We start from the raw sequence: 24,387 nt of genomic DNA on the forward strand, positions 1-24,387 counted from the left end.
TTGGAGGGAAATGGAAGTTGTAATCTAATCCAACCTCTGCAGAATATCTCCATTTGGAAAGACTATTCTAGTTTGACTGCTGTGAGACTAAACGCTTATTTATATATCATTGAACTGTGGCTTAACCCATTTACCTTTTGAAATGATGATATTTGGACATCACTTAGCTATTATGGTTTCCTTAAAGCTCTAATATTATTTGTCTTTCCCTATGAATTCTGGGCCAAGAACACACCTGAAGTACTAACAACCGTAAATGTGATAAAGTATTGCTCTGTTCCTTCCAGGGTTTTAAATTACAGGAACAGAAAAACATTAATCATGAAATAAACGATGTTGGCAACACAGCTTCTGTTATTACCAAATTTGTTGTTCCTGGAGCTTTACGAGCCTCAGACATAGTTTATTAATTGTTTTGTAACTCTCCTGCCAATTATATTTAACTGCTTGCTCTTGTATGGTCTAGGAGGTGTTTCAGCAAGATGAATGGGATGGCTTTATAGATGTTAAGACTCATTCCTTGCCTTCTTGGATCACTACTTAAAACACACCCAATGGTCTGCTTCTAATATTAGTCCTATCATCCCTCTTCCAAGCCAAAAATTGTCAGCACAGAGTAACTGGATTTAGCTATTATCTTTCTTTCCCAGACATGCTGCTGATAACAACATCCCTTCCTTGTAGGATATTAAAATACAAAAGAACAAGTCATCCAATGTAACAGTGCTCATAGCATTGTTATCACTTCAGCCTGGGAGGGTTAGCCAAAAGTGTTTCAAAGACATCCATGGAGATATGTGACATCCTAACAATGAAATATTATTAAAATGGCAGTTTCATTACTAATTGTCTGGAATGGAACCAATGTTTTTTTCTAACCAGTGGCGAAATATAGTATTTCATAAGGAAATACAATGTTGCAAACCCATGGAGAAAATGCTGTATAGGTATTACATATTTAATAACTGTTTACAAGCTGTTCAGATTATATGGTAAATTGCATAATCTTTTTAATGCAATTAGTAATTAGTTTTTCCCTGCTGTACATTAGATTTGGAGAGTTGACTCCTTCCAGTTTAAATGTTTGAAAGTTTTAAATGACCAAATTTAATATGCCCAAAGTCAGTAAAATTGAAGCAAAAAAGACTAAGCCAATCATCCACAGTCACAGAATAACGTGCCACTTAATTTCTAAATTCACTTATCTTTGGAAAACCTGAAGGACCATGTTAGAGCTGATCATTAGGGAGAAAATCTATGTGGTTGCTAACAGTCCACACTGACTTCATGGCACATAATCAATTATTACTAAATGCACTTACAGCATTGATGTAGAAGAGTTCCTCCAACTGGCTCTCCTACAGATTTTTGCAAAGATCTTCTCACTCTGCAAGGCAAACCACTCCAAAGGCCAAGATGCAAAACGTTTGCCATTAAGCTTGGAAATGATGACACCATAATTTCATAAAGCATCTAGGAATAGTACCTTTAGTTTAAATTCTGTGACTTGTCTACAGGTAGTCCTTGACTTATGACCACAGTTGAGCTCAGGTCTTTTCATTGCAGTTGTTAAATGAGTTTTGCCCCATCTTATGATCTTTTTTGCTACAATTGTTAAGTGAATCATGCAGTTGTTAAGTGAATCTGGCTTTCTCCATTGACTTGGCTTGTCAGGAGCCTGCTGGGAAGGTTACAAATAGTTGGCACATGACCCTGGGACAATCCAACTTGTCATAAATACCTATTAGTTGCGAAGTGCCTAAATTTTAATCATGTGACCATGGAGATGCTACAATGAATGTAAGTGTGAAAACCAGTCTTATGTCACTTTTTTCAGTACCGTTGTGATTTTGAATAGTCATGAAACAAATTGTTGTAAGTCAAGGACTTCCTGTAGCACACCTCTAGAAGGCCAGGGGAAACAAGCAGGTGTGTGGTAATTTCATCTTGATCTCTATGGCTATTAGAGCCATGGTGGTACAGTGGTTAGAATGCAGAACTGCAGGGCTAACTCACTGTCTGATTCTGGGCAGCTCAAGGTTGACTCAGCCTTCCATCCTTCTGAGGTGGGTAAAATGAGGACCCAGATTGTTGGAAGCAATATGCTGACTCTGTAAACTGCTTAGAGAGTGCTGCAAAGCACTATGAAGTGGTATATAAATCTAAGTGCTATTGCTATTAGGCAATTAAAATGAGTTTTGGATTTTCTGGAGAGGGATACCTTCCAGTAACAGTGTTTCAAATGGTATATATTATGTGGAACTAAAGGCCTTTCACCTTTCTTTACAATTTTTCATATTACAAAGCTGTTATTGTGCAGTTTAGGAGTTTGGATTTAGGAAACAAAGCCTCTTCTTTTAATGGCATCTAGAACTGGCATGAAATAGTAGGAGGAAGGAAAATCATAAGCATAACAATGTACAAACTACAGAAGATTTTGTTAGGTTATTTTAGTCTATCATCCCCCTTCATTAAGATTTGTGAATTATTTTCTCTTGGTAGGCTTCTCAATTCTTTTAGAGCCGAACTTTAATAAAACTTCTTTTCTTTTGTTTTTCCTTTCTCTTCTATAGGATAATTCTGTTTTTCCCTCCTACAAAAACTGATACTTTCTTTAATATGTCACCCCTATCATGTAGCTGCTTAATCTAATCACATTTATAATAATCCCATTATTTTTCTTCCCCCTCTCTCTAGGCTAAGAGTTTATTGTCTTTTGTTGTTTACTTTGTTTACTGCCTAATTCTTTTCCTTGCCTTTCTTCTAGACTTCTCCCACTTTCCAATTTTTTGTCCTTCTTGACTTGAATGATTCAGAAGTCCTCATCCACTTTCATTTATAGGATGGAACTGAATCCACTTTGTTGGCTTTAGAAGAGAATGGCAGTCCCAGTGGGCAGAAAAACAAGAGAAACTCTTTTCTGCCATCTCTATTGTACCCTTCCCCATTTAGCTTTCTCTTTTTTCTGACTGGCATGATACATATCAGGGGTGTCAAACTCAAGGCCCAGGGGCTGGATCCAGCATATCGGGTGCTTAGATCAGACCTAAGGGGTTACTCTGGAAACGATGAAGAATCGGCCCGTGGCGCCTGCCAGTGAAAATGGAGCATGGGAGGGTTGCATGCCATTTTCACTGGCATAGCCCTAGGGCCACCACAGGCGTCCCTGACACAAGTGAAGTCGAACTGGCCACGCCCGCCCAGCCCCCAAGGTTAAATGCAATCACGGTGCGTCCCTCAATGAAATCAAGTTTGACACCCCTGATATATATCATTAGGCCACAGCCACCTAGCCATTTTTTTTAATTTGATTTTTTTGGTCCCATCTTCATTATTTGTATAAATAACTCAAGGTGGCAGACCTAACACTTCTTCCTCCTTCCTAGTTTTCCCACAACAGTAACTTGGTGGGGTGAGGTGGGCTGAGAGAGACTGACTGGTCTAAAGTCACCCAGCCGGTTTTTCATGCCTAAGGTGGGACTTGAATGGTTTCCTAGTTTCTAGGCCTCTGTAAGATTGTACATCTAATTACAGCCTCCTTAAAAATAACTCCTACTGAAATCATGTATACTTGCATGTAAAAAATATTTTAGGAAAAAACCAGGGCTGGCCATACAAATAGTTCTGAATCTTGAGACAGGATTTTGAGACGGTAAAGTACAAATGATTGTTCTCTTTCACAATATTTCACAAGGAAGTCTAGATATTTACCCTGTCCCTATTTCTACCATACAGCAGCACCATCAAGGCAAAGCAGCCTCCATCTTGCCCCTTGGTTACAGGATGTTGTCTAGTTTCATCCCCTAGGGAAGGGGTCCGAACCCCAAGCTTCAGTCCAATACTGGACTATGGCTGGTTCGGAAGTTGGCTCTGAGCAGCTTGGTGTGAGCACACATAGCCCACCACTTGCAGGGCCCAGTTCTACTCTCCCCCCATGCTGGGCCACCAAGCTTTAAAGATTGAGGACAGGGCCGAATTTAGATGAAAAGAGGCCCTAGGCTATTCCACTTATGGGGCCCTTTCACCTCTTTTAAGTTTGTAAATTACATGAGAGATAATAAAATACATCATTACTGTGATATTTATCAATATATTAAATGAAACATGTTGTAATTGGTACTAACCTTTATAAAAAATGTGGCACGGATAATAAATAAAAATAAAAGGCCCCTCTTGATCTTGAGGCCCTAGGCTGAAGCCTAGTTAGCCTATAGGAAAATCCGGCCCTGATTGAGTACCGCTGCCCTAGGGAAGGAGCAAATAAGCTTTAAATCATCATTAAAGCTGCAGAAAGGAGAGTTACTTTTACAATGTAGGTAAAATACCTATCACTTTGTCACCCACTATCTTGAAGGTGAATTCAGGTGATTGTCATGAGTGTGACTAACATGACCCCTCCGCCCAGTAATCTCTTTGGCCATTTTCATCTTGCTTTTTCTATTATAGCACTCTGCTTCCAGATTTTCTTTGAAAGTTACTCTTATCTCATTTCCCTATTTTTGAAGCAATATTTTCTCCAAGATTTCAACAAAGTAGAGGAAATAAAAGGAGACCTTCACTATTTTATTTGGAGAAGAAAAGCGGTTCTTTGTACAATTCCCTTTTAGCGATGCTCAGGAATGATATCAGCAGACTACGGGTATCAAACTTGCGGTGTCAAGCAACTTTTACGACATTGTTTTCCCTTCTTGGAGTTGGGGTGGGTGTGGCCTGCAGGTGGTGCATCCAGCCTGCGGGCCCCCGTTTGACAACCCTGTAGTAGACCAAGGGCACCTTCTAGCTTTAGTTGCAGCTGTTCCACTTTTCCTTATTGAAGTCTCTAGAAAATAATGAGGAATGAGGAATTTGCCAATCCTTTACAATTCAGGTGTAGAGCTGCCCAGGATCTAGTCAGTTCCAGCAATCCTACCCTATAGATATTACCTGATTGCAGAGTCGTTGCCCGCTCCCCTTCCCTACTCTCTGTAGCTATTTCTGTTTTGATGCCCTCTTATGTTTCTTTCACACTGTTTTAATATGGAAAGAAAGTCAATGGCTATTTGGGAGGAACAGATACGTATATTGATCTAGAGTCCTGAAATCAGTCTCACACTGTTTGTACTGTTCTGTTCCATCTTCTTTCTGCTAGCAGTGATGTGCAGGAGATAAGAGCGGAGGAGAAAGAGAGAAGCAAACAGGCCCATCAAGATGACACCACTTGGCAGTGGCTTGGAATGAATGCAACAGAGGTAGGACAGGGAGTGGCAATGGGAACAACATTGTTTTGTGGTAAATGGGCAGCACTTTAATAGAGAAAGGCTCAGCAGTGTCTTCTATTTCTAATTGTTCCATTCTTTTCAATTGGCTTTTGTACAGAAAGAACTTTTTTTAAAAAAAGTTTTAGACAATATAAAAGCTATAATTTGGCTAAAGATTAAGCTTTAGACCTCTAGCAACCACACAGATTTTCTTCATGATGAGCTAATGCTACTCTGATATTTCAGGTTTTCCAATGTTGCACTCATCCTCACAGTAACTGAATCCATCTAAGTTGCTGCCTGTCATCCTCTTATCTGTCCTTCCACCTTTCCAACATTAGAGCCTTTTCGAAGGAGCTTTTTGTTGTTGTTGTTGTTGTTGTTGTTAGACAAAATCTTTATTATATGTTTTTCTTAAATTCTATTCCAAAGTATTATTTTAGATTCAAATAGCTTTTTCAAACAGTCAGTTTAGCAGAACTAATTTCCTGCTACTGGTTGTTGGCCCAGACAACTTGAAAGCAGAAGTGTCGGTTTTTCTTTTTCTTTCTTTCTTTCTTGGGTAAGATTGCAATTTTTTTTCCAACACAGACGTCAGAATATTGGGTAAGGACGGCTGAAAAAGGGAAAGCAACCCGCAGCTCAGATACGATCAAGGGTGTTAAGATGAACGATTACTAGTAGTTATCCGATTGCTACCGCTGTTCTCTGACCGCCAAATCTGTTTGTGTGCGCGCGTGTGTATGTATGTATCTATATTGGGTGGAATCCATAGCGAGGAAACAGTACCGTCCTAGGCACCCTTACGTGAGAGTAAGAGCAAGCGAAGACAGCAGCGTTCCACTTCTTTTCTACAGCCCCGCACCTCCACCGAAAGGGAAACAAACCTCGCGAGACTTGTATATAAGGCCCGAGTAGGGGACTGACACCTTCGCAGACCATCGGTTGCAAAGGACCATTCAAGCAAAGATTGTTAATTGGTGGCTTATGCGGCTCGTCTTGGCCAATGGCAGTGCGAGTAAGTGAAGGGAGGCGGGGACTCCCAGCCTAGCCGGGGAGGCTCGTGGTGCCTGAAGTCAACTATTGCCCTGGGAGGGGTTTTTTTCCCCCCTCCTGCACGGCATCCAGAAGGCAGCCTCCCTCTCTCTCTCGGGTGACGGCGGCGTTAGCGGCGAGAGGGGAGGTTCCGTCGCAACTGCGCACGCTGGAAGTCCCCGTGCAGGAGCGGCGATTCCGCGGTCCAAGGTGAGCGTCGTGAAAGAGAGGACGGACTCGCGTCCCGATGTAGCTGTTTCTACTCCGGGCTGTGATCTGGGGTGGGGTGGGTGGGTGGGTGGGAGGAAGAGACGCATTCACCTGAGAGAGCGAGGGGAAAGAGATGCTACCTACCGAGGCCTTGGAATGATTTGGCGGAGGTCGGAGAGAAGCTTGCAGGGCATCTGCCCCGAATGACAGCCTCGGGTGATGCTTGCAACCGGGGCGGGTGAGGGGCAGATAGGAGGGACGGAGAGAAAGAGGGGCGGAGGAGGGGGCTGCAGGCCGGGTGGTATTCCCGGCCGCCGCAGCCTCTTCGGGCTCGCCGTCAGAACGTCCGCGGGTCGGTTTTGGGAGTAAATGGACCGCTCACTGCGGCAGCTCGGGTTTTTTTTTTTAAAAAAAATATTAATTATTATTATTATTTCACGCGTTCGGATAGATACAGGTAGGAAAGAGAAGAGGGCGGGAAGAAAGTGGTGGGAGGACGGTCGGAGGTTAGGAGGGGGAGCTGCGTGCCTGTGCTGGCCGGTGAGGGCGCGCGGGAAACTCGCGGGTCGTGGGACTGCTGTCCTCCCGTCGTTGTGCCTCGGAGAGAAGGCGGACGGGCGCCGAACCTGCCGTGTGTCCGACTTTGGGATACGTGGGGACTCCCCCCACCCCCAAAGGTGGGTGGGATTGGGGAGATATTTCCGTGGCACCGCGCGAGTGGAGGGTGTGTAGGCTGGGAAACGGCAGCCTGTCTGTGGGCTGTGACGCCCTTTCCCTTTCCCCACGAGCAGGTTTAGGAGAGGGTGTTGCTGTGGATCTGTATACAATTTGTGGAAAGGGTGGAAAACCGAGATGGATTTAGACGCCAAAAAAGCGGCTCTAAGAAGTTCTTGCGGACGGAAAGACGTGAAGAAATAGGTGTGGTTGAGAGAGCCACTTTCTATAAGTGTGAGAGGGGGAAAAAAAACTTCAAACTGGAAGTCGCAATATCACACAAATGACCTAGTTTTGAAATTTTTGTGACATCACTCAATGCCTAGGAATACTAGCCTTTGACAAAGAAACCACATTGCTATTCAAATGGTTTACTATTATTAAAAAATATACCTGAATAAAGTTGGGGTCTAATTTAATAAGTTACATACTCCTACAAACAAAATTAATATAACACAGGCACTAAAAAATTATACAGACATAACTATATAAAAAAAGTGCCAATGTGGTCAATTAGGATTTGGGGAATTACAAAATTTACTGGGTAAACGAGCTAATTACCCAAGATAACTCTGGAAAAAAAATATAAATGCAAGAAATAGATAGCTTTAACACAGAGCTACAAAAATGTCAAGGAGGTGGACAACTAACATATTCAGACAGTGTAATCAGGAAAACTAATGAATAGCTTAAGTATTGTTTTAAATAAATCCTATTAGCTACTTTTAGATGAAAATGCAGAGTGAGCAAAAATAATCCAAAATAAATCCTGGGCACATAATGCTCAAATATTTTTACATTAAATGGTTTTACTCTATACTGATTTGAAGTTTGATGGTAGACAACCATTTTCAGGTCCCTCCAGAGAGGTTCAATAGGGTTCAAGTCAGGGCTCTGGCTGGGCCATTCTAGGACATTCACAGAGTTGTCCCTAAGCCACTCCTGTGTTGTCTTGGCTGTGTGTTTAGGATTGTTGTCATGTTGGAAAGTCTGAGATCCTGAGCGCTGTGGAACAAGTTTTTATTGAGGATATATCCTTGTACTTTGTTTTTAACAAGTTTTTTTAACAAGTTTTTATTGAGGATATATCCTTGTACTTTGCCCCATTCAACTTTCCCCCAATCCTGACCCGTCTCCCAGTTCCTGCTGTTGAAACACCCCCCACCCCCAATAACATGATGCTGCCACCACCATGCTTCATTGTTGGGATGATGTTGGGCAGATTATGAACAGTATCTGGTTTCCTCCAGACATAATGTTTAGAATTGAGGCAAAACTGTTCAATCTTGGTTTTATGAAACCAGAGAATCTTGTTCTTCACTGTCTAAGAGTCCTTTGGATGCTTTTTTGCAAACTCCAAGTGGGCTTTCATGTATTTCGCACTGAGAGGCTTCTGTCTAGCAACTCTGTCATAAAGCCCATATTGGTGGAGAGCTGCAGTCATGGTTGCCCTTCTAGATCTCTGTCCCATCTCCACATAGGATCTCTGGAGCTCAGTTAGAGTGACCATTGGGTTCTTGGTCACCTCTCTTACTTACTATTTGAGAATTATGGAGGCCGCTGTGCTCTTAGGAACTTTCAGTGCAGCAGAAATTTTATTGTAGCCTTCCCCAGATCTATGCTTTGCAATAATCCTGTCTCTGAGCTCTGCAGGCAGTTCCTTTGACCTCATGTCTTTTGCTCTGCTACCGTCTGCATGGTCAGCTATGAGTCCTTCTATAGAGAGGAATTTACCACAGGTCAATTCCAATCAAGATGTAGAAACATTTCACAATGATCAAGAGTACTGGGAGGCACCTGAGCTAAATTTCTTGCATTGTTGCGAAGAGTCTGAATACTTATGCCAATGTAATATTTCAATTTTTTTTTCTTTTTAATACATTTACAGACATTTCTAAAATTCTGTTTTCACTTTGTTATTGTGGGGCAGTGAGTGTAGACTAATGAGAAAAAAATGAATTTCAACAACTATAGAACTAGAACAGGCTGCAACATACCAAAATTGACAACAAAAGTAAAGGGGTGGTGGTTTCCGAATACTTTCTGAATGCACTATATATAAAATAGTTCCTAATGCCTATATTGTATAACTTTCTTGTAGGAGTTTGCAGTTTATTAAACTATAATTTTATTCTGACATTATATATAACAGACAGACACACACATACCTATGGATAAAGATAAGGTTGTAATTCACATGAGCACTATCAGGTTTTTTAAAGACACTTTAAAGTCAGGTTTTTAAAAAAAACACATATATTGATATGTAAATAGAGGAAAGCCACCAGAATAGGGGCTGTTTGCATTTGAGAATCCAACACATTCCTTCAGGGTAGCTCTAGTAGAGATGTAACCACTGAAAGCTCAGTCAGAATGATTTGTCTTGCAGTAAGAATATTAAACGCAAGCCTCTGTTACATTGTAATTGTGCTACACTTTCCATTCCACTCAAATGCTACTTTAGACCGCAGTTCTAAACTTTATTTGGACCCTATTGAATATAGGAGTGTTACTAAATTATCCTGAATAATTGGATCTTGGTTACATAAAAACACTTGTGCATTATATGTATTTGGAAAGTAATATACTTTTAGTAATATACTTTATAATAGGATATTTATAATAGGATAAGATAAGATAATCTTTGTCATTTTTTTCTGTGAATAGACAGGCACACATTTAAAAAATGAATTTCTGATGCCTGCTCTCAAAAAATATGTTATTTTTTTTGGGGGGGAGGGTTTGTAGGAAGAGGGAAAAGGTTTAAATACATGAAAGACAAACTTCAGCACTACTGACCTTGTAAGAGAACAACTATCAGGATTCTGGTAGCACCTTTTTTGACTAACAAGTTTTGTTAAAAGGCATACATTATTGAACAGATGGAAGTGCAGTTCTTGAAAGTATATGCCTTTCAATAAAATTTGGTAATCCGAAAAGTTGCTACCAGACTCCTTCGGATTTTTTTCAACACTATTAACACCATTGAATTAAAATATTATGCCTCTCTCTATGTGGCTAGATATGTCTCTATGGAAAAACATATTCCTTTCCCTGTAAATATTACAGTAAGCATTTTAAAACAGGTATATTAAAAGTAGTGTTTGCTTAACAACTCCTTGCATGTCTGCTGTATGTACACATTTAATTATATTTAAGGGACAAATAAAGTAACTAGAGAAATTTAAAAACAAAACAAAAATGCAATTACTATAAATCACCCAATTGAACGATGAGAGTAAAATCTAGTTGGAGGGGAAAAAAACAGCTCATCCTTTATTTTGCCAACCATAAGAGTAATAGTTATGCCCCAGTCAGTACTAGATCTGCAGTCTCTATTGGTCATAGACATTTATTTAATGGTTTAATAATCTTGATAGTTTATTTTCCCTGGAACTGGTATGTACTTTATTCAATTTTATTGTCAGTTTTTGACATACTCAAACTCACATTCTTTGGAGATTATTTATTATTTTCTATTTAAGGATTTTGAAGTACAAAAACAAATGGACAGAGCAACTTAAGTGTGAATCATTCTGGCATAAATGATGTTACCAGCGTTACAATGACATTGGCTTGTTTTTCCTCATTTTGTTTCCTTTTAGTTCTTTGCTTATTAAAAAAGGCAGTTTTCAAACTTGTAAATGTAATTACAACTGAAATAGGTTGCAGGCACAGTCTAGAGAATTTTGAAGGAATTGATGGTAGGAGGAGGAGGTTTAGGAAAATGGCTGTTCAAGTTCTGAAAATGACTTGGACCATGGTCTTCTCCATCTGTAACTCCAAAGTGGAACTGCTCCATGGAGGAACTGGGATTTCCAGAAGAAGACCATCTTGATTTGCTGGTGGGATGGGTGATGGCTCTCAAAATTCTGAAGGATCCTTGGTGCTCTCTGAGCTTGGTTGTTTTCTTGAAGATGTTTCATTACCAAAACTAGGTAACATAATCAGTGCCTGCATGTCAATGAGGCAGGAGATCAGCAAGGACCTCTTTTTTCAACCCTGAGCTACAAATATTTTGCTTTATTGGTTTCCAAATTCTAGCTCCTAATGAGAGTTAAGCTAGCTGTTTTAACTATCAATTCCATTTTTTTCCATTTAAATTATTTCTAGAACTTCTTTATTAATGCAGGAACCGTTTTACGAAGCAACAAAAATACAGATCTGGGAAAACCACTATAAAATCAATTAAAATTTTCTAGGGGAAGCTCCCAGAAGTGAAAAGCTCCTAGTAGAACTTAATTGTGCTAAGCCTTATAAGGGTTATACTTTTCATTAATGTGATGGTATCCCCTGATTCACCTTCGTGGTGGATAAGTGTAAGACTGCAAAGAATCAGGCCTAGTTTGCGAGAAATAGCATGTTTTCAAAACTGGTGAGGTTATTTTTTACTGTAGTGTCATAAACAGTGATGTTATTAATATATGCCCCTTGGAACCATATGGCATTTCTTTTTTGTTACTGTTACTGACAAATTCTGTTTTTGTTTGGCAAAAATGATATATTTTACTATGCCTCTGTAACAGAATGACTAGACCGCATCTGTTGGTAATTACAATAATAAACACCTTCTTTAAACAAAATAGTGTCAGTATGGAGGAATTGCTGTTGGATTAGAATTGCTGAGGAGATTCATAACAGAAAACAGATATTTGAATAAGCTAACTGCTCATTACAATAGATAGGTTTTATTTATGGAATATATCAATATATCTGGAGTTTGTGTATCCCTTTTTCCTCAAGCTTCTAAAATTAGGCTACAAGTTATTCTTAGACCTTTCCTAATCTTTTTTGCATTTGGCTGGGTCCTTATGTTTGTTTTTATTTTTTGTAGGCTATACTCCGCAGGGAACTGGACTAGATGATTTGCAGATTGGATCCTGATTAATTAGCTAGATGAAATGGGAGCAAAATGCAATGTGAATTAAATATTATTCTATTAACTTCAATAAGAGCTAACTTTAATTATTTTTGCATCGAGTCAGTCTAATTTTGTTTTCTGAAATTCTTCTTTCCTTTAGAAATGTTTCTAAACATTCCTTAGCCCTTTTCTATATTAGCACAAAAAGGGAAATATGTTATAGATATCTTCCTGTAACATCACTAACTTCATTTTGTATTTGTGAGTGAGTGCATGTGTTTGTGTATGTGTGTGTGTATACCAATGGGCAGACGCCACTGTGGTTTTTCCAAAACTGGCCTACCTGTGGTACTCTGTCCTCCCTTTGTACTCTTGCTATTTGAAAGACTTTAAAATGACTTAAGAGAGCAAGGGCAGTTTCTACTCACACAATTGATTTCTCATCCACGGAAATAAAATGAAAGCTAGGGGTTTCTGTCCTTTCCCTCTCAGCCTTCTGAACCTGCTGTGTGTCTGCTATAAGTACAACATAAACCATTTGTAATCAGAGCAGTCTGTCTGGATGCCAGGAAATGATAATTCATGGCCCTTCTCAGTCTTTTCAACAGGTCTAAAAGAAATGATCAGGTAGGAGAAATTTGACTGGCTGAATTAAAGTAGAATAAAACATGGATTAAAAATATAAGAATGAAGACGTGGCATAAAAGAGACAGTTAGAAACTTGTTTAAAGGGACAGGGAAATGTCATCAGCCTTCAACCACAACATGTTCCAGCAAATGTCCCTATGTCAAAAGTCCAAAACCACAAGGTTCAATTAAAGTTCGTTAATGGCACATAGTCCATACCTGTAACAAAAGGAGAAATAAGACCCCCATCTCCTTATAAGGCTTTTTCCTCAAGGTAACCAATAAGAAATGAGTTAAGTGTTTCCGTGTTACACTGTCTTTGAGAATGTATAAGAATGCGTGCTTTGATAATGAAGGTCGTTCAGAAATTCACAATGTTAGCCATGGGCTAACTTTTCTGAACCTGGCTGCCAAATAAACTCCTCCTGTATCCTGAGAAGTCTAATGCCTGTCATTTTCTGCAACAATTCTGGCGACCGTGGGGCAGGACTCAGAGCGATATTTCGCTGAGGACGGAACTGACCGACCGGTGCCCCATCGAGGCCATCTCGCCCATCTTCAGGCGATACGGAGATCTTTCTCTGGAAGGAGGCCGGTGACCTCTCTTGGGCATCCGGAGGACACCACCGATCCAAGAATCTGACCAGGATCAGGACAAGTTAATAAAAATTACGCCGGCTGAGAAAGAAGACGCCTGCAGGCAAGTATCAAAAGAATTGTAGACCCACTCGGTTAGGAGTGGAAGAGGGGGCCCGATCACCCCCCTGAGCCCGGGATAGCATCCCTTCCAAATGGAACCGGCGTATCCTAATGAGGCTCTAGGTTTGTGTGGGTGGTTAAGTCATCGCAGTTCCTGAAGGCGACCATGGTATTCCGGCACCCCAGGTCGGTGACAGTGTCTTAGAAATAGAACATGGGAAGGTGGGGAGCGTTCCTCGAACGCCTCTCCAATGCATGTTGAAAAAAAAAATTTGAGAGAGTTTTAGTAAAGTCTCTGGCAGAGAAATTATCCTCACCCCTATTGTACAAGCCTCAAGGAGGAAAGAAAAAGAAAAAGAAAGTCTCAACGAAACATTTAATTCCTGTCTGTTTTAACTTGCAAAGTTGTCCTTGATGATGTGTTTAAGTGTTTTTTTTTTGTTGTTAAAAAGAAAGAACAAACTGTCCCATTTGGTGGGGCCAGGAGAAAGAAAACCAAAAGTTATCGAAGGGACAGATCAAGTGGACCACAAACCTGGTCCAAGGGAGCAGTTGAGATAAGAAGGAACTTCAAAAGGCAAGGGGAAACACATTTTTTTCTCGCCAAGACTTCATCCATGGGAGGCAAGGGGACCTGCTGGAAGAATTGTCGAGGAGGTTGTTTGCGGGGATCGGTAGTTAGAGGCACACATGCTGTTGTTAATCAGGTTGCTGCAGCCTGTCTCTGTTGTGACAAAACAACCCAAAGAGTAAAATATAAGAATGAAGACGTGGCATAAAAGGGACAGTTAGAAGCTTGTTTAAAGGGACAGGGAAATGTCATCAGCCTTCAACCACAACATGTTCCAGCAAATGTCCCTGTGTCAAAAGTCCAAAACCACAAGGTTCAATTAAAGTTCGTTAATGGCACGTAGTCCATACCTGTAACAAAAGGAGAAATAAGACCCCCATCTCCTTATAAGGCTTTTTCTTCAAGGTAACCAATAAGAAATGAATTGAAGTGTTTCCGTGTTACGCTGTCTTTGAGAATGTATAAGAATGTGTGCTTCGATAATGAAGGTCGTTCAGAAATTCGCAACGATAGCCATGGACTAACTTTTCTGAACCTGGCTGCCAAATAAACTCCTCCTGTATCCTGAGAAGTCTAATGCCTGTCATTTTCTGCAACAGAATGAAGACTCTTCTTCCATATCAGGATATGGCAAAGTGACTTCATGAAAAGTAGAAATGAAACTGAGAGCTTGCAAAGCTAGGGAAAAAGTTAAAAGAAAGCTTGAATTGGTTGTATCTCATCTATAGAAGGACTGTCCTCTAGGAAGGAATAGAAGCCACCTGAGTTTTTCAAGGGTTCTTCAAATGAATCATCTACTTGGGATAGGGGGTAGGGAATGTTTTCCCCTCACCCCAAAGTGCAGAATAGTGTAACATAGGAGCCTTAAGCAATAGGTTGGGAACCATGTCATGAGGAAGGCATGTACATTTGTGTTTACTAAAGCACTCTATTACCATTTCAGTGCACTTGGGCAGAAAATATGTTAGTTACTTTACCTGTACTGGACTCTTTATGTTCATTTTATTTTTCATGACTGTTTCCCCATAACCCTATTTAAAATTGAAATTATAAATGTATTAGAAGGTCTCAACATTGTGTTTATATACCAAGCTTTGTTCTGAATATATGGCAAAATGCTAAAGCATCACAGTCATACTTAAATGAACATTTAAACAATGATTTAGACTGCAAAGGTGTGAATGTTTACACCTTTATTCTGAAATTACTGTTGTTTGTTCACAGAACATAGCAGATTGAACATATTAAAGAACTCCTTTCTACAACAACAAAATCTTCATAATACAATGTCTTTGCCAGCTTTACAATGATTACGAATGACTGGGCAACTATCTACTACTGGCTAAGCAACATTCATTGGAATATCTGGTCTTTAAGCCACAAAATTTGAATGTGGAACCTTGGTCAAATCTAAACAGTGTGATGTTGAAATGAGATGAGGCTCCGAAATGGAACTGTGGCCACTGCATTGATTTTCATCACATCTTTCCTCAGTTTATCATGGTATACAGCATGGCAGAATGGAAAAGGTAAGTCATATCTTTTATGAAAAGACAGGGGGGGAAAGGGAAACAAGTATAAATACATTTGAAAAATTCCTCTTAGAAGTTTAAATTAAAAGAAGCACCATAATGACATTTTTTTCAGAGAACAGGGCTACTTAATGTTCAGGCTCAGTAGAAAATACAGTAAAAGTACAGTACTTGCTTGCATCTAAAAAATGAAATCTAAAATATAAATTTAGAAGGAAATAGTTTCCTTGCAGATCCATAGCTTAGGGTTTTCTTCAGACATATAGCAATAGCAAAAGCGCTTAGACTTATATACCACTCCATAGTGCTTTACAGCACTCTCTGAGCAGTTTACAGTGTCATCATAGTGCTCCAATCTGGGTCCTCATTTTACTGACCTCAGAAGGATGGAAGGCTGAATCAACCATGACTCAGTCATCATTGAACTCCTGGTTATGGGCAGAGTTAGTTTACAATACTAAATTCTAACCATTCCTCCACATGGCTCCTATCAATGTTTGACAAAAAAAGGGGCAAAAGACTATATAAAGTTGTAAGAAAGTATTACTATATGAATTATGCTCAAGAAGTTCTGATAAGTATTAATAGAAATATATCAATTTCTATTTTAGCTCTTATTCTACACCAGGAGTGCCAAACTCGCATTATCACATCATCACATTACATATTGTGACTTCCCCCCTTTGCTAAACTGGGGGTGGGCGTGGCCAGCGGGCGATGCATCCAGCCTGCAGGCTGCGAGTTTGATACCCTTGTTCTATACCATAGCTTTGCACAATTTTTTAAAAAATTCACATAGGATTGTAATAATAAATTCCAGACCAAACTACAATGAGTGTTCAAAGAATGTAAGAGAATATTGTTATGATCTATTTTATTCTTTCTTTAACATGAGTTAATAGTTACAAAGACGATATACAGTATTCTTTAAAAAAGGTTGTGTTTTTAGTTTTCAATATTGACCAACTGATAAAGGAAAGTTTTATATTTTTATGACAATTATACATGTTGTTGACTGAATCAATTATTCCAGAATCTCATTTATAGAACAGTTTATAAGAATGACCATTACAATAATGTAACATGTTCAAATTGGTGTTGTTATATGCGGTTCTAATGCATTGTATTATTAACTTGCCATGCAAATCTTCAGAGACAAATATGATTTGTATAATTCATCTGTGAGAATTTTGCATTTTGTGATATCAGTAAAGCATTTGTAAATAAATATAAAGCATCATAAGAAGTTATGGGCAAAAATGTCTTGGAGGAACTGCTTTAGTAAAAATCTATACAATTCATTCTTGGTTGCTGGCTTAAGTGGTAATAAAGAGAAAGTATACGTTCCCTGTTAAAATGTACGATGAAGGTTGACTGTTCCAATAAGTAATGTATACAGTATTTCCTCTCCATTGACTGCATTAAATATGTAAACATAACAAAACAAATAGCATAAACAGGATACTTTAGGAATAAAAGAAGAAGCAAATTCCCCTTGATATATAGTTAACCATCAAGTATTAAATATATTTAATACTGGCTTTCCAATAATAGAATATACTGTTTCTACCTTGTACAACATAGTTCACTTCTAAGGTGTAAAAACAGGAACAGAAAAGATTGGATAGGTTTTGCTAGAAAATAATAGTGAAATTACTTATTGTCTTTTTTTTGGAAATGATTTTGTTTCTTCCAAGTTTTATCAATTCCAGAATTTAGCCATATTGCATATTTGTCAAGTTAAATTTTGTATGTTAAATATCTAAACTGGATGGATGGATAAAAAAACAGAAAAATCAAGAGATTGTAAACTGTGCCTTTTTATTAATGGTTATCACTCTTACTTTATTTCTCTTTAATGTTACAATTTTCAGAAAGTAGGAAATCTATTTTGACCAATGTAAGGGATGTCAAATATCTTTGCTTTCCCTACACTGCAATATAAAGGAAGAAAAAAATAATCTCTCTGATCATTTTTCAGTTAGCTGAAAATTCATAGGAGGCATATCAAGGGAAGGCTGGTTGTTGTCATTGGTGACATTGTTTCAGGAGTCTTGTTTCAAAATTTTTCATTATGGCTTACCACCTAACCTTGTGCAACAAGCAAGCCCCACTGCGCTCAAGGTTATTTCTAAACAAATGTATATAGGACTGCAGCTTTCATTCATCTTCCTGTGTTTCCTACTGTAGAAGAATGCTATTTCTTCTGAAAGTATTATGTTAAATGCTTGAAAGTGAATAGCCTTTTTCTTAAACTTTGTTGGATGTGAATAGAACTGTGAAAGAAGTAGGGGTCACTGATTTTTATTGTACGGTAAATTTTAGATTAAGCCAGGCTTCCCACACTGTGCGTCTGAATTATAGAGAGAGAGGGAGGGAGGAAATGTATCACACTGCTTCAAGCAGAGCATTCAAATTAGGAACATATTGTATCACTCTCTCAGGAGTAACTGGGAGAGATGCTTTCCTTTCCACAAAACTGGGTCCCTAAAAAAATGGATTAACTCACAAAGACAAATATAGCAAATATTACCTATCCTCCTAGAAACCCACCTTGCTTCAGAAAATACCATACTTCTCCTGTCTACAGATAGTCCCCAGGTTATGACCACTTCTTCAATGACCAAAGATACAATAGCACTGCACAAGTGGTACTTATGACCAGTCCTTGAAGTTTTGACCATCACTGCATGTTCCCAATTGCTGTTGAAACCAAATGTTGCCTGTACCTTTATTCTTTTTTTTTTGGCTTATAAGGACATTTGGAAGGCACCAAGTTCAGCATCTGTAATAAAATGTAAGGACTCTACTTGGTTTCCATAGATATTCTTGGCAATAAAATATTGGCAACTAGAGCTTATAAGTATGGCAGCCTCCTCTTTATTTCCTTTTAAATTAACAGATGTTTTAAATGGGGCAAAAAGATTTGCAGTTACTATTAATTGCATGCACCTTTCCCTTTTATTAGAGATCTCAGTGGATTATACAGATAGTTCTCTATTTGCAACTGCAATTGAGCCCAAAATTTATATTGTTAAACACAGGAAAATTGTTATGTGAATTTTGCCCCATTTCATAACCTATTCTTCCACAGTTGTTAAGGGAATCACTACAGTTGTTAAGTTAGTAATATGGTTATGAATTTGGTTGTGGATCTAGTTTCCCCACTGATTTTGCTTGTCAGACAGTCGCAAAAGATGATCACATGACTTTAAATACTACAACCATAATGTGACCATGGGGGATTCTGCAACAGTTGTAAGTAGGAAAAACCTATGTAAGTTTTTCGTAAAACTTATATAAGTAAGTCACTTTTTTTCAGTGATGTTGTATCTTCAAATGGCCACTAAATGAATGGTTGTAAATCGAGGACTACCTGTATAGAATTCTCTTCAACTTTCACCCGAGTTTTCTGATCCAAATTTTACTCCTCAGCCATGATAACATTACTGCTATATTACACCAGGTCTGTGTGAGCACTTAGTCTTGAAAAGCATCGTAACTAACTAGAACCAATGTATAGAAATGTATTGAAGAGAGAGCTCAGTTAAAAAAATATTTGTTAACTTTTTAAAATCTTTATGTATTTACAGGTTGCGGGGGGGTGTCTACTTTTTATTTTTGCATATATCTGTTAGACTAAAGGCAATGCAGACAAAACAAATCCCACAGATACAAAAAGGAATTGTTTAAAAATAAATGTCCTTGATGTCTAGCAGAACTTTCTTAAGCTTTAGTAGGCAGAAAAAAGAGATAATTTGTTTTAGCCTGAATGCGTTTTTTTGACAGAATAGCTACATAATATATTAGATATAGATGTAGTATGTCTTTATATTTCAAAATACATGGCTCATTTTCATCATGCAAGTAAGGAAATATACATTTTAGACATCAGTGCTCTACTACAAAATTCCCCAACATTTCTGGCTTTGCGACAGTGGTGGGATTCAAATTTTTTTACTAACAGTTCTGTGGGCGTGACTTGGTGGGCATGGCAGGGGAAGGATACTGTAAAATCTCCATTCCCTCCCGATCAGCTGGGACTCGGGAGGCAGAGAATAGATGGAGGCGGGGCCAGTCAGAGGTGGTATTTGCCGGTTCTCTGAATACTCAAAATTTCCCCTACTGGTTCTCCAGAACTAGTCAGAACCTGCTGACTACTACCTCTGCTTTGTGGACTGGCTAGGGGAGGGGAGGAATAGAGGGAATAATTCTGTGTGAGCGATGGGCATGCATGCCTGCCACTCACACAAATGGAGTATTCACATGTACTTTGCCCACTGCTCACACAAGTGGGGATGTGCTCAGGTACGCACTCAACTGCCACTTCTACAGACCGGTTCCGAACAGCTCATGGCCTGGTAGTGGGCTACAGCCCGGGGATTAGGGTCTTCTGCTCTATTATACTGATCAACTGTTATGAGATAAGATATATACCAATAAAGACCAACCAACCAATTTATAGGGAAGCACACATGCTTTTAGGAAAGTTCTATATATATTTACTGGCAAAGCAAACTTTTATTTAGGAAAATGAAAAATATACATAGCCAATATGTTCAAAAGTATTTCACATAGTATAATAGGTAAAATATAATACTATCCTTGACGTAATATGTTGAATATGTCTAATATTCTAAGAACTATATTCTTCTATTCGCTATGCAATATAATGATTACCTTTCTGAAACCTGCTGAAGTTCTTCTACAAGTTAGTGACTACACACTAATTATGCTAGGTAAAATTATTGTTGTGGTAATCTCACATAGCAAGGGGTCACTAAGTTGGGTGATAGTTTTAATTACAAAATGTATTACACAAGAGTATGTGCCACAATTGAGAAAACCAGTCTTCTGGCCTATATCCCTCTTGTGTCAACTTCGAACTGAACCTGGCCGCTGCCATCTTTTCTGTTCCTCAGTTGCCACACAGAGAGGGAAGGGAAGAAGGAGGTTGGGGTGCATTATTAGACACAACAAAGAGCTTTCTCTGGAGATCCAAGGTCGCCTCTACTGGCAACAAATAAGGTTAGAGAAGGAGTGCCTGAAGAGCCCGCCAATTAACCCAATTGGTGAAAGTGACCTGTGACACTTGGGGATGGGATAATTTCCTACTTTAATTATACTGAAACCACAGGAAAGATTTTGTTCTGACCCCCCTTCTCGTATACCAAAGCACTCCGAAACAAGGTCTTTGCAAGATGTTTTATTTACATACAGTTTAAACCTTGGCAGCAATCCAGATGCAAATAACACCTTGGCAGCAATCCAGCCTGCCGAGATCCAGATAACACCTTGGCAGCAATCCAGCCTGCCGAGGTACGACACAGATTTGAGAGCGTCTCCAACTCTAATGATAAGTTGATTCCTGCAAAACAACTTTTGGAAAGTCCCTCCTTAAATAGCCTTGAGAGGGGCCTGATTACGATCACCTGAGTCCAATCATCTCTTGTAAATGCGTAGTGTTCTCTACGTCTATCAGCTCTCCGTTGCCGGGCATCCAGAAACCACTCCCTTGTCTCCTCCCCACTGCTTCGAGGCATGATGTCAGGAGCACACTCCTTTTGGCTTTCACCACTGCTCCATGCCTCAGGCGCCTCTTGGTGGCCAACCAGCCTCTCTGATCCCTGCTCGGAGTCGGAACCCTGTCCAGGGTCCTCCACATCCTCCAGAGCCGACTCATAGGGACCCTCACTGTCAGAGTCTGGTGGCAGCTCCAACGGCTCCTGCTAAATCCAACAGATTTAGATTTGGTTTTCCATTGAAGCTGTGCCGATATGATGTACTCAATAAATAAGACCTTTGAGAAACAGCCAAGTGTCAGAGTTCTGATTTGCTTGGGTTTCTTAGTCGGAGCCTTGACATCTTGCTCATAAAATAACAGGGTGCAATCTTAAGCATCGATCTAGATGCTGTAATAGGATGGACATATTTTTTTTAAAAAAAAGCAAGGCTTCCCATAAATAGCACAGTGTGGTACCCTATAGAGTTTTATGGATTATAACCAGAACTTTGAATTGGGCTCAGAGGTCTATTCCAAACTATAAAATAAGTGTTACTTTGCAATTGTGGCCCCTGTCTGCCAGAAGTTGTAGCTTCTGGGTTGTCTTCAAAGGTGATTCCAAAGGCATTCATTGCAGTAAAATTCACAATTCCGCTGTAAGTTATAACTGGCACATCATCTGACGCTGCACAAAGGCTACATTGACAACACTGTTATGGATTTGCTCCTTTACAGAAGAGTGACCCCCATCCAGAGTCACAGCTATAAGTAATATTTCAGGGAGGTCTAAATGTTTATGGATGAGCAGCAATTCTGACTTGCTGGGATTTAGCTTGAGCTTGTTTCTTCCCATTCAGGATGCAACAGTCTTGAAGCACCATTTTGGCAACAGAAATATAGTACATCATCACACATTGATGATACCTCATTCTGATTCATCCAGTGGTCTCTTTCAGTAGTATCACATAGATGCTAAATAACATAGTGTCCCATACTCAAATAATTGTGCTAGGTAACTGTTCCCCTATGATTATCGAGAGTGGAGCCACTATAAAATGGTCCTCTGACCATTTGAGTAGGAGAACATAAGAGCTGCGGTGGCGCAATGGTGCAGGCTACTTCTGCTGATCACCAGCTGCCAGCAGTTTGGCTGTTTGGCAGATCGAATCTCACCAGGCTCAAGGTTGACCCAGCCTTCCATCCTTCAGAGGTGAGTAAAATGAGGACCCAGATTGTTGGAAGCAATATGCTGACTCTGTAAACTGCTTAGAGAGGGCTGTAAAGCACTGTGAAGTGGTATAGAAGTCTAAGTGCTATTGCTATCGTGAAATGCACTCTCTTTTTAAAACCCTTCCTAGATGGATGAGCAGGTGTAGTTTGAAGAGATTAATTATCTCATTTGAAACCTTTGATTTTCCTTGAGAAACTCATTGAAAACTTCGTATTCTTTTGTGAGCGTATGCTGGATGGATATATAAAGAGCAAAAGAGGCTAAACTGTTTTTAAATATTTATTTATTTATTTATTTATTTTTTAAAATATTTATTTATTTTAAATATTTATTTCTTAGCCGCACCCTCTCCCGAAGGACTCGGGGCGGCGTACAATGAAACATATGAAATAAATATGGACAAAACAAACATATAACAGAGACATATACCGAGACATACACAAGGAGGAGGTCGGCTGATAAATAAAACAATTAAAATACAGTCTTTAAAAACCCCTAGATAATTAAATTAAATATAATTAAAATACCCAGTAAAAGCCCGTCAGGAGCGATATGGTTAGATCAAAGTTGAGCCAGGCCAGCTGCTTGGAATAGGTGGGTCTTAAGCTTAATACGAAAGGAGCGGAGGTCAGAGGTATTCCTAATATCCGGAGGGAGGTCATTCCACAGGGCTGGGCCCGCCACAGAGAAGGCTCTACTCCTAGGCGCCGCCCCCCGACACTGTCTTGTGGACGGCACCTGGAGGAGGCCCTCTCTGTGCGAGCGGATTGGTCGCAGGGATGTATGGGGCAGAATACGATCCCGCAAGTAACTAGGTCCTGAGCCATGGAGCGCTTTAAAGATTATTATCAAAACCTTGAAACGCACCCGATAGACCACAGGAAGCCAGTGCAGCTCGCGCAGGAACGGTGTCACATGGGAGTACCTAGTACTCCCCATAATTACCCGCGCGGCTGCGTTCTGGACCAACTGTAGCCTCCGGGTGCATTTCAAGGGAAGCCCCATGTAGAGAGCGTTACAGTAGTCCAAGCGAGACGTCACCAGCGCATGAGTGACTGTGCGTAAGGCGTCCCGGTCCAGTAGGGGGCGCAATTGACGCACCAGGCGAACCTGGTGGAACGCCCCCCTTGCCACGGCTGTCACATGGTCATCCATGGACAGCCGGGCATCCAGGAGGACGCCCAAATTGCGCGCCCGCTCCACGGGGGCAAGTTGAATGCCCCCAATGGCCAATGATGGAATTAATTGGCTGAACCGGGGAGCTGGTACCCACAGCCACTCCGTCTTGGAGGGGTTGAGCTTGAGTCAGTTGTCATCCATCCAGATCCGTACGGCTTCCACACACCAGGACATCACTTCGATGGCCTCGTTGGGGTGGTTCGGGGTGGAAAAGTACAGCTGAGTATCATCAGCGTACAGATGGTATCCCACCCCGAAACCACAGATGATCTCACCCAGCGGCTTCATATATGTGTTGAAGAGGAGTGGCGAGAGGACCGACCCCTGTGGCACCCAACAAGTAAGGGGGCGTAGGGTCGACCTCTCTTCTCCTGCCAACACACGCTGCGTCCGGTCAGAAAGGTAGGAGCCGAACCACCGCAAAACGGTGCCCCGGACCCCCAGCCCCTCCAGCCGGCGCAGCAGGATACCATGGTCGATGGTATCAAAAGCCGCCGAGAGGTCTAATAGGACCAGGATAGAGGAACAACCTCTGTCTCTGGCCCTCCAGAGATCATCCACCAACGCGACCAAGGCTGTCTCCGTGCTGTGACCGGGGCGGAAGCCGGACTGGCGCGGGTCTAGATAATCATTTTCCTCCAGATGTCGTGGAAACTGGTAGGCCACCACACTCTCTACAACCTTCGCCAAAAAGGGAAGGTTGGAGACAGGACGATAATTGGCCAGCTCCAAAGGGTCCAGGGAAGGCTTCTTGAGCAAGGGTCTCACCACCGCCTCTTTCAAGGCGGCCGGGAGAGACCCCTCGCTCAGCGAAGCATTCACTAGGCCCAGGAGCTAGTCTCGTGTAACCTCCCAGGATGCCAGTAAAAGCCAGGAGGGGCACGGGTCCAATAAACATGTGGTGGGTCGCAGTCGTCCACGCAATCTGTCCAAATCCTTGATGGCAACCAAGTCAAACTCCTCCCAGATCGATACCTCAAGACTCGCC

General features: G+C 40.5%; 1 protein-coding gene across 3 annotated transcripts in view; it reads left to right on the forward strand.

Annotated features, from left to right (window-relative positions):
* The first annotated feature begins 6,215 nt into the window (after nucleotides 1-6,215).
* MGAT4A (alpha-1,3-mannosyl-glycoprotein 4-beta-N-acetylglucosaminyltransferase A) overlaps nucleotides 6,216-24,387 on the forward strand; it is a 77,734-nt gene continuing 59,562 nt past the window's right edge. Inside the window, exons 1-2 of one of the 3 annotated variants that reach the window (XM_081946781.1) lie at nucleotides 6,216-6,482; nucleotides 15,179-15,483. In XM_081946781.1, the coding sequence (XP_081802907.1) occupies nucleotides 15,390-15,483 (94 nt within the window). In that variant the 5' untranslated portion in view covers nucleotides 6,216-6,482; nucleotides 15,179-15,389. Of the gene's footprint in view, nucleotides 6,483-6,593; nucleotides 6,699-7,003; nucleotides 7,160-15,178; nucleotides 15,484-24,387 lie in introns of those variants that run through there. The other 2 variants (XM_081946782.1, XM_081946783.1) reach the window with 2 other exon arrangements.

Source organism: Natrix helvetica (genome assembly GCF_964273705.1).
Source record: "Natrix helvetica genome assembly, chromosome: 3".
Taxonomy (NCBI): Eukaryota; Metazoa; Chordata; class Lepidosauria; order Squamata; family Natricidae; genus Natrix; species Natrix helvetica.